Source organism: Eutrigla gurnardus (genome assembly GCF_963514095.1).
Source record: "Eutrigla gurnardus genome assembly, chromosome: 16".
Lineage (NCBI taxonomy): Eukaryota > Metazoa > Chordata > Actinopteri > Perciformes > Triglidae > Eutrigla > Eutrigla gurnardus.
The window spans coordinates 7,549,240-7,558,235 of NC_139927.1; the positions used below are offsets into that span (position 1 = coordinate 7,549,240).

The 8,996-nt window shown below is 41.0% G+C and overlaps 2 protein-coding genes across 2 annotated transcripts; one reads left to right on the forward strand and one right to left on the reverse strand.

Moving 5' to 3' along the window:
* The first annotated feature begins 331 nt into the window (after positions 1 to 331).
* On the forward strand, positions 332 to 2,861 carry atraid (all-trans retinoic acid-induced differentiation factor). The gene is made up of 7 exons (XM_084030170.1): positions 332 to 584; positions 784 to 917; positions 1,429 to 1,497; positions 1,593 to 1,664; positions 1,757 to 1,878; positions 2,003 to 2,103; positions 2,211 to 2,861. The coding sequence occupies exons 1-7, from the start codon at positions 492 to 494 to the stop codon at positions 2,313 to 2,315; spliced, it is 696 nt and encodes a 231-aa protein (XP_083886296.1). The 5' UTR covers positions 332 to 491; the 3' UTR covers positions 2,316 to 2,861.
* Positions 2,862 to 3,598: 737 nt separating this feature from the next.
* eif2b4 (eukaryotic translation initiation factor 2B, subunit 4 delta) lies at positions 3,599 to 8,340 on the reverse strand. The gene is made up of 13 exons (XM_084030158.1): positions 8,305 to 8,340; positions 7,746 to 7,783; positions 7,468 to 7,648; positions 7,169 to 7,372; positions 7,002 to 7,084; positions 5,811 to 5,902; positions 5,600 to 5,714; positions 5,324 to 5,400; positions 5,086 to 5,188; positions 4,823 to 4,950; positions 4,392 to 4,569; positions 4,082 to 4,262; positions 3,599 to 3,941 (listed from the first exon to the last, which is right to left on the reverse strand). Exons 1-13 carry the CDS (start codon positions 8,324 to 8,326, stop codon positions 3,742 to 3,744), a joined length of 1,602 nt encoding a protein of 533 aa, XP_083886284.1. The 5' UTR covers positions 8,327 to 8,340; the 3' UTR covers positions 3,599 to 3,741.
* Between the last annotated feature and the right edge of the window lie 656 nt (positions 8,341 to 8,996).

Here is an 8,996-nt window from a genome sequence, read left to right on the forward strand (position 1 = left end):
AAATCGTCCAACTTGACGGCCCCACTTTATTTGGTGCAACCCAAAGTGACAGCGAAAGCGCAGTCAAAAATAATTACAGTCAGAAAAAAATGCGTCTAGATTTTGAGTTTGAGAAATGTTATTAAATATGACCATTAATGTAACAAGCTGCTTTGACTTGAGGTCTTTAAAAAAAATATTTACGGTTTTATTAAAAAAAAAAGATATATATTAGTATAATGTATTTGTTGGATTAAAACATCAAATTATAGTTTTATTTGCCGCAAATGAATCATTTGGACATACCAAATTATTTGCACAGATAAACAAACTAGATTCGCACTGCTGCTGTTCATTAATCACTACATAAGCAGATAATATTACATGAAATGCTAAAAAATTGAGTGTATGCGTAATTGCAGCGCAAAATTAAATTAAAGTCAGACGGTGTGGGAGCCACTTCCTGTCACGTGTCCGCTACAGTGGGATCATATGACCTCAAGTCGACGAAAATGAAAGCTGGGTGCAGCAGGCTGAAACCTGGAGTGCTTGTTTTGATCTTTAATTTATGTTTTTACGCAAGTTATCAACTGAACGAGTTGCAGGTAAGACTTGGACTTGACAAATGACAGGTGTGTTTTTTTCCACAGAAAGTCAATGATGCATAATATCCACGTATCATTAAAAAAAAACTGCCTGTTTTGGTTGGATGTGCGGTAAGTTAGCTGTTGATGCCAGCTGGTTATAACCGGAAATGTGTTTGTTTACAACATATGTTTCCTTCGCTATGATCCGTCATCGCAGATATGTGAGCTCTGCAACGGTACCGTCCTAAATGGCTCCGCAGTGAGCCAGTTCTGCTCCTCGTCCGCTGGTCGGATAGACGGACGCTGCTGCTTGAGAAATGACAACAGAAGCGACCCTGAACACATCATCGGGTATGACTTTCATGTCGCCTCCATGGTCCCTCGGAAATTTCCGTGTTAAATTAAAGGTCAACAATAAACAAGTTAAAATGCTTTAAAAAGTACATAGATTATTATAATATTATACCAACACATTTAATTTGTTTTTTAGTAATTATTCATTTCAGTGCTTATATTATTTTATAATTTTTCTGGCATTTTATCATCATATATTCCTTGCTATATTTGTTTCTTTATCTTCATGATTATAAGACAACGCAGCTCCAATTTTTTTGGCAAAGTCATCAATATTTGAGTACTGACTATATTTTGCAACTCAAGGAATGTCATCAGAACTTTTTCAGTATTTTTATTTTACAAAACTACTGTTATGGTTATATATTTGTAACAGACTGTGTATTCTAGGCTGCCAGTGCTAATGACGTAGTCTAAACAATGACAACGCAACTTTTAAAAGTATGATCTACAAAGTAAATTTCTTTCAACAAGATATATATATTTTTTTTTTGTTTGTTTGTGTCAGACTGGATCTGTCCAATTGTTCGCTAACCCACGTGGAGGACCTTCAGGCAGCATCAACGGCATTAATGATGTATGTAGAGTAACTACAATCCCGTACCTTTATAACACAACATACAGTCAAGTGTACTTTGCACCTTTTTACTTTTATAAAATATTGCTTTGCAGAGACCTCTCACTCAATCCCATCGTCAACATCAGCGACACAGCCTTTCAAGGATTTACCGAGTTAAATGACCTGTAAGTATTTGGTTTGAAAATGTAAACTATGAACGGCTTCTCGTGAGTGTAACGTTTTATTTCTTAATAATTCTATTTTTGTCTGTCTGCAGGATTTTGCCTCAGGACATTGTTTGTCCAGGGGGCAACATTTCTTGGGAAAAGGTCGAGGTCAAAGAGGGAAAGCGTCTTTGTGAAGGCCAGAGAGACATGTGCAACCAGACTGGACAGCCGTGTAAGTTCTCATCACACTCTTCCATTGCCAGAAACACACACGAGACCTAAATCTGCAGTAGCTTTCTGGTAGTAATACGTTCTAGATGACAACTCTTCATCTGATAATTATTACCAATCCTCAGCTATTGCCTGCCCGGAGAACTCGCTCTGTGCCCCCTATGGCCCCAGCTTCTTTGAATGCAGCTGTGTAGACAACTATTATGGATACAAGTGTCTTCGAGAGGTCAGCGCTGAATCATTCACGTTATGTACTTCATTATTACGTTTCACAATGGTGCATGTTATTCTCGTGGCTATTTATAGTTATGTAGTTATTTTCATTGTCAATAGGGGGAGTTCCCGGTCCTCCAGGTGTTCGGGCCTCTCGGAGCATGCACGGTAGTGATCTCTTTACTGCTGTGGGTCACACAGAGACGTAAGGCCAAGCCACTCTGAGGCTGAACTGCGACCGACTTCTGTATCTGCAATTATCTACTGAGCTGAAACTGAAAGGGAACATGCTGACAAAGTCTGAGGTTACCCCAGGCTTCTTTTAAACATTATGTTTTATCTTTATTTTTATCGGGGTGCATTTTAAAAACTGGATTTTTTTTTTTTTATCAGTGCAATTTTAGAGAGAAATTTGATTATGACATGTAAGTTTGAAATTGTTAAATCCACTGTCATCATTTTAATATTTTTAAATTTCGTTTACCATCATAAACATTAATGAATATATATATTTTTTTCCATTCGATTCAGAGGATTTGCTGCTAATTGTGCCAAACATGCACTGAATGTGAGTTTTCTTAACGCAACTACATGTCCTTAGGCACATTTGAGGAAATCTGGCAAATTATTGTACTGCATGTTGAACATGTACTTTACTCAGAGAGAAAACCAAGTCAGGTTCAATGACGTTGCTGTGAACCGCCTACATTTTAGCGTTTGACTGTATTAAGTTATATTAAAAAGTGAGTATGTTTTAACTCCAAGATGAAACCAGACTCATTGTTGTGTGCCTCCTAGCGACTTTCACTGAACTAATCTGATTTAAAAAGTAAGTTCACTAGTCACATGTGGAAAAGGTTGATGGGTGAGTAGTTATGATGCATTTGTTCGTTTGAACATGCTTCATTTGTGTCTGGAAATGTCACCTAATTCGGAAAGTTTCATAAGCAGTCTAAGAACATACACTGAATAAATGGCCAGATAACAACTGTGCATCAACTATTGCAGTAAGAAACAAATGGCTACTGGAAAGGAAAAATAATGCTGTGGATAAAATGTTGTTTCTTCCAACTGTTCTGGATTTTGTGAAAATTGTTGATTTTGCCCCCCAAAAAAAGTTTTACTACCTGGTTTATGTTTCACTCTTCTTTATCCTGTTAAATTGATCAGGTCATTAAAACTATTCGGAGGAATTTAACGGCTCGCATTAAATCTTCAGAGATAATGCAGCTACGAGCTTAATTAGGGAACAATTTCTGTCTGGTCTTAAATTGCATGCTGTGGTTGACAAGTGCGTGTTGTGAACCGCAGTGGAATTGTTCTTCTCCAAATACAGGCAATTAAATGTTCTGTTTTAAAGAACGGGTCACAATGGATCTAATAAAACACATTCCCTATACCCAATATTAAAGACAGAGCTACCCCCCCTCAACCCCCGGGAAACTAATCTCTGTAATTATCCAATCCTTCCATAAAAACACACATGTGCTCAGTTTAAAAAAAGCGTATGCCATTTCAGATATATATTTATTGCATGCTCAAAGCACGATATCGTGTTGTGTGCAAGCATTCCAGCTCAAAAACTGCCCCCCCCCATCAAAAGCACAGAGAAACGGCCTTGCAGCTCAGACCGATGCGAGCAGGAGGATGCTCACTGGTCCACGTTTTTGACTCGCAGCACCACAGGGACCGAGGTGCACGGGATCATTCCCAGGTCTGTGATGACCAAGTCCACGAAATCAGGCGGCGTCACGTCATACACCAGGTTAAGCAGACCGAGTGAGGGCACGTCCTGCCAGTGCTCCAGCTGGGTCTTCCCTTTACGGGTCACAATGAGGTCATCGGGGTCATCTAGAAAGCACGGATGAAGATACATTCTCCCATTTAATGCTCCCAAGGATTTCAAATCAGAGGTGAGATTGAGCAAAAGCATCACTTGAAGTGACATATTTATGGAACAATCCAACAAGCCACTAACTACTTCAACATACCTAGTTCATTGGACACGAAGGAATCCGTCTGCACCCTCTCACAAAACTTGTAGGTCTCACAACACACCAGCACAGGCACGTTAAAGGCTTTGGCCACCAGAGCTATCTGCGACGTCCCCACGCGAGACATAACGTAACCATTGGCGAGCAGAGCGTGGGCCCCGAGGAACACCTTCGATACCTATGGAGACCCAAGTTTGAGATGTCTTTTTAATTATAAAAAAACAACAGTATAGAAGCAGGTTAACCCTTGGGTTAATATCAATGTCTTGCTCCATCTACCAAGGATCAAATAAACGTGACTATGCACCTCTGGAAGAATGTAGGAGACAGCCGAGATGAGGACGTAGGTGCAGCTGATGCCTTTCTGGACGAGGCGCCGCAGGGCCTCCCGGCCCTCCAGTCGCGGCCTGCTGTCCACCACGATCACGCGGAACTTCCTGTTCTTCTCAAAGGCCTCGTACAGAATGTGGTTGACCAGCGAAGAGCTGAGCGGGGGAAAAGATGGAAGTAGAAATGGTGGTAATGTGAGAGGGAGCGAGAAAAGGGAAGAGAAAGTGTTTGGAGTGGTTTTAAAAGGAGGAGTTTAGGATCTTACACCTAAGCATGGAAGAAAACTGCAGATTCTCCAGCTAAAACACAGTTATGACATTTAAACTGAATGAAAAGAAATAGATGCGCCCACCAAGCGGCTCCTGTTAAAAGGATTTTCACTGCCGTGTGACGTTCCTTGGTGCTTACCATCCATAAACCAGGATGACATCTCCGTCGCTGATCTTTTCTATGGAGTACTTGGCAATAGCTTTAGCAGCGAGGATGATCTTCTCATTTATGTAGCAATCGATACAGCTCAGCAGTTTGCTCTTTGCCTAAACGGTGACAGAGAGAATGCGTTAGGGCGAAAGAGATGGAAACTGTAACATTAAGTCTATTATACCCACAGATTATACAACATATGTATAATCTGTGGTTAAATTGTGAGAGAAAACAAGCATGACAATGACCTCTTCTTCTTTGCATTGACTAGAAATATTGGAGATCTCTTTCTTGATGTATTTGATTGCATTACCCATGCTGGCTGACAGAGGGCGACATTGATTCAAGAAACTGCAAGAGAAACGACAAAAGAAAAAAAGAACAGTTTAATGTGCGAAACTATAAAATGCAATCCATGGCATGTTATGCTGATCAACGACACTAAACTATTGATGATTCATGATGAAGAATTACAACTGTTTGTACCTGATATAAGGTTTCAGCTTGTTGACCAAGTCTCTAGATAGCTCCTCATGTGGAGGTGTATTATAGTCCCTTATTACCTGAAGCGGGGGGGAAACAAACAAACAAACACAATTGCTGCAACCACATCAAGGCTATGAGGAGTGTCTCCACCTTGCATTTTCATTCTACTTGATTACAAACGGAACCAAACGGATGACACCTTGATTTTTTTTTGGTCTAAATACGAGAGAAGAAGGACAATAGGATGATAAAGCAGCCAGACTTAACAGTCTGTACCTGTTTGAAGGCATGCAGCAGCGCGACAGAGCGGGCGTTGGATCCGGCCACGATGCCCTGTGAATACTGGAGACCCAGGCGAACGATAGCAGGATGAATCACTGTGGAGGGAATGCTGCGACACACAACAGTCAGAGATGAAGACACATTATTAGCACTACATGAACTCTTAACTCCTACTGTTCTGTACTGGTAAAGGTGGTCAGTTTACCCGATTTGCTGTGTTAGAGGGGCTTTGCGACTGTACTGGTGGAGATGAGAAAAGAGGCTGACTTTGTAGCCGTAGTCCAACCGGAGTGGGATCTGAAAGAAAGCAGATGAAAACCTGATGCCATCAACCCCTCCGATAACTCAGCGGTTAAAAATGTATCTTGTAAAGAGCAGTACGGAGCGCAACCACAAACCTGCACAGCAAACACGATCGGCGTTGTAACACACAGCGGACAAACGCATACAACTAACACCTAAACACGTTCTCAAACCAACACATCCCACCGACGCACCGCCTCTGTCTCAACGGACCGAACAACACGGATCCCTCCTCAACCGTTCAAGTACCGAGTGATGCAGGACTACGACAACGAGTACAGGTTAGAAACAGAACTAGACAAATGTCAATGGCACACATTTACATTTGGGAAAGTCACACCTTGGCATTTGTAGCAGCATTGCACCCTGGTGTCTGAAAGAAATATTAGGTATGATCACATGCAGTCACGTCTTACGGTTAGGTGAGGTTGCAACGTCTCACAAAACATGTTTTAACATTGCCATTCAGCAATCATTTTAGGATCGTTGGTGACGTTTCGAGAAATATCCTTGTTGTAGATACCCGAACATTAGACAATCAGTAATGTCACTTAAATTTGACACCTGTAGCAGATGTTATACTTTATTGTTCACTTTTTAAACACCAAGCCTCCTTTTGGGCAGGTTACTCAATAGGAGTGATAAACTCTAAATTGTTATCTGAAACCATTAATCTTGTCAACAAGGATATTTAGAAACGTAACAGGCATCAGAGGAGGATTCAGATTGGTTAATAGGATTACACATCAACCCAGGGTTATGATTGTTATTGTTGATCAGGTCAGAGAAATATGCAATATTATGCCAGAGTGTTTTATTTGCAACAGTTGTCCAGTCAAAAACGACAAATAAGTATTTCCAATCAGATTGGTAAGAATCACCAACATGCATTGATCCATTTGGTCTGTTCCTCCCTGCATTAGTGAATTTATACAGCAGTTGATTTCCCCAAAAGAATGTTAATACAGGCAATTTTGTGACAGCTAGTGTCGTATTATGTCAAGGCAAGATGTCCTCAATCAGACAAAGCATGCATGCATGATCATGTTTTTTTTTTTTTTTAGAGAGAGAGATAATAGATAAAAAAACAAACCTGTTGTCTTTCCAATTTCTTTGCCAGTTTCCTTAAAACGTCCGGGTTGTCCACTTGGACATGTTCTGGGAGCCTCTTCACCACTGAGAAGCAAATAAAAAGTGTGACTTTCTCCACAGGATAACATGTAAATACTCTCATATCGTCACCACTCCTGGCTACATTACCTGGCTGCATCTCACTAGGCTGTGCTTTTGGTTTGCCCGTGGCGGCCGGCTGTCCCGGGTCTCCCTTCTTTCCCTGTTTGGACGACCTCTCAGACTCTTGCCGAGCTCTCCTCTCAGCCTTCATGTCCGCTTTGCTCTTAGCTGGCTTATCTGCCGGGGCGGGAGTTTCTGAGGCAGGCACGGGAACGGCTGCAGGAGCGGCTACTGTTGAAGGAGTAGAGGGAGACACAGCGGAAAGATTAACAATTTCCATGCATTCAACTACAACAATCCCTGGTTGGCGTCCATACAATATGCACCTTTCTGGGAGGGTTGTGTTGGAGGCTGGGAAGCTGAACTGACAGGCTTCTCCTCTTTCTTCTTCTTCTTTTCACTTTCCTGTGGAGCCTTGTCATCTTTTTTCTCTTTGTTTTTCTTCTGCTGTTTCTTCTCTTTCCTCAGTCGTTGCTTCTCCTCTTTGGTCAGCTCTTTGCCTTCAATCTGTTAAAAAAAACATCAAGAAGGGGCCGATAAAGACATTACATTAAACCACAGTGTAGCCTTATACGAGACTGGGAGAATTCAAGAGCAGACTAACCTTTACTCGTTCAATGTCATCATTATTGTGAGGTCCATCTGTAGAAAAAGCAATGGTTGACTACATGAGTTTATTGCACATTTGTGTTCCTTTTATTTTTTTAGTGACGGGGCTAGCCTTATTTAGCTGGATGGACTGGTCCATCAGTCTTGGTGATGCTGTTAGCTGGTTATACAGGAGGTCACTGAACTCGCTAGGTTTGCATTATGCCAACGTAACCAGCAACGGAACTGGTTGGTGACCAAAAACCTCAGCACAGTGACAACTTAAAGCACACAATTGTTTTTGTTACGTTCAAAAAATAGTCGAGGGAAAAAAATGATGCAATAACATGACGTTAAACTGCTGTCTCGCGCAATGCTACCGTTGACTAACTTGCGATGCTAACGCTAGCAGCACGAGCATATGGGGGGGAATTAACTTCGCTACAAGCCGAACAAAAGACCACAAAACGCGGATCAGTAGTGCGACACATGTCGATGCCGCGCCCACGGTAAAGTCACCAAAATATACCTGAAAACAGTTATAAAGTGCAGCTGTTACAGACTGCCCAACTCACCTGTCACTCCACAGTCAGCCATGTTTACGATGCTGCCTAACTTCCTCTGCTGCTGCAGAAACTACCAGCCCGGGAAATATATATCGCCCCCTTGTGGAGAAACGTGACGCTGCCGCTGCCTTCAATTTCGATTGTTGTTTTCCTTTTCCTTGTTTTTTCTTTATTAGAAAGATTGTTGTAGATTACATGTCAGTCAGCATTTTAGACACTTTATCACAGCTTTCTGCTCACTAAAGTGCTGCTTATCAGACCGCCTTGTTAGTTGTATTTATTTATGCTCATCATACATAGTTGTTTGCAGCGTTCTAGACGATTAATTATCTTTATTGATTCATAAGTAAATTTTGCTGCATTTCGTGGCATTTTGTATAGATGTTAAATAATCTACAGTATAGCTGATGTGTCATTATAAATAAGATATTAGATTTCCCCAAAAATCACTTTGATACTGATTGTATCATTATGTATGTTTTGCATTCCTCCAGCAAAGAAATTTAAATGGACAATTTCAATATTCCTTTGTGATGTCCTACTGTACTCTAGGCCACTAAGGTCTACACTAAATATGCTCTGTTATATCTCTGCTATGATTACTGTTAACATAGAAAAGACACAACATGCAGTTTATGACACCAATCAAGTAACACAGTAACGTACTGAAGCATAACCTATTTCAAAGACTCTTCTTTTTA

Bases quoted from the DNA above. Each gene is read 5' to 3' on its own strand.
- atraid (XM_084030170.1), top strand. From the start codon at position 492: ATGAAAGCTGGGTGCAGCAGGCTGAAACCTGGAGTGCTTGTTTTGATC. The intron at 918-1,428 runs GTATGACTTTCA...TGTTTGTGTCAG, and splicing joins GACCCTGAACACATCATCGG to ACTGGATCTGTCCAATTGTT. The intron at 1,879-2,002 runs GTAAGTTCTCAT...ACCAATCCTCAG, and splicing joins CAACCAGACTGGACAGCCGT to CTATTGCCTGCCCGGAGAAC.
- eif2b4 (XM_084030158.1), bottom strand. From the start codon at position 8,326: ATGGCTGACTGTGGAGTGACAG. The intron at 7,784-8,304 runs GTGAGTTGGGCA...CTTTTTCTACAG, and splicing joins GGCTGACTGTGGAGTGACAG to ATGGACCTCACAATAATGAT. The intron at 4,570-4,822 runs GTAAGCACCAAG...TCCCCCGCTCAG, and splicing joins GTCATCCTGGTTTATGGATG to CTCTTCGCTGGTCAACCACA.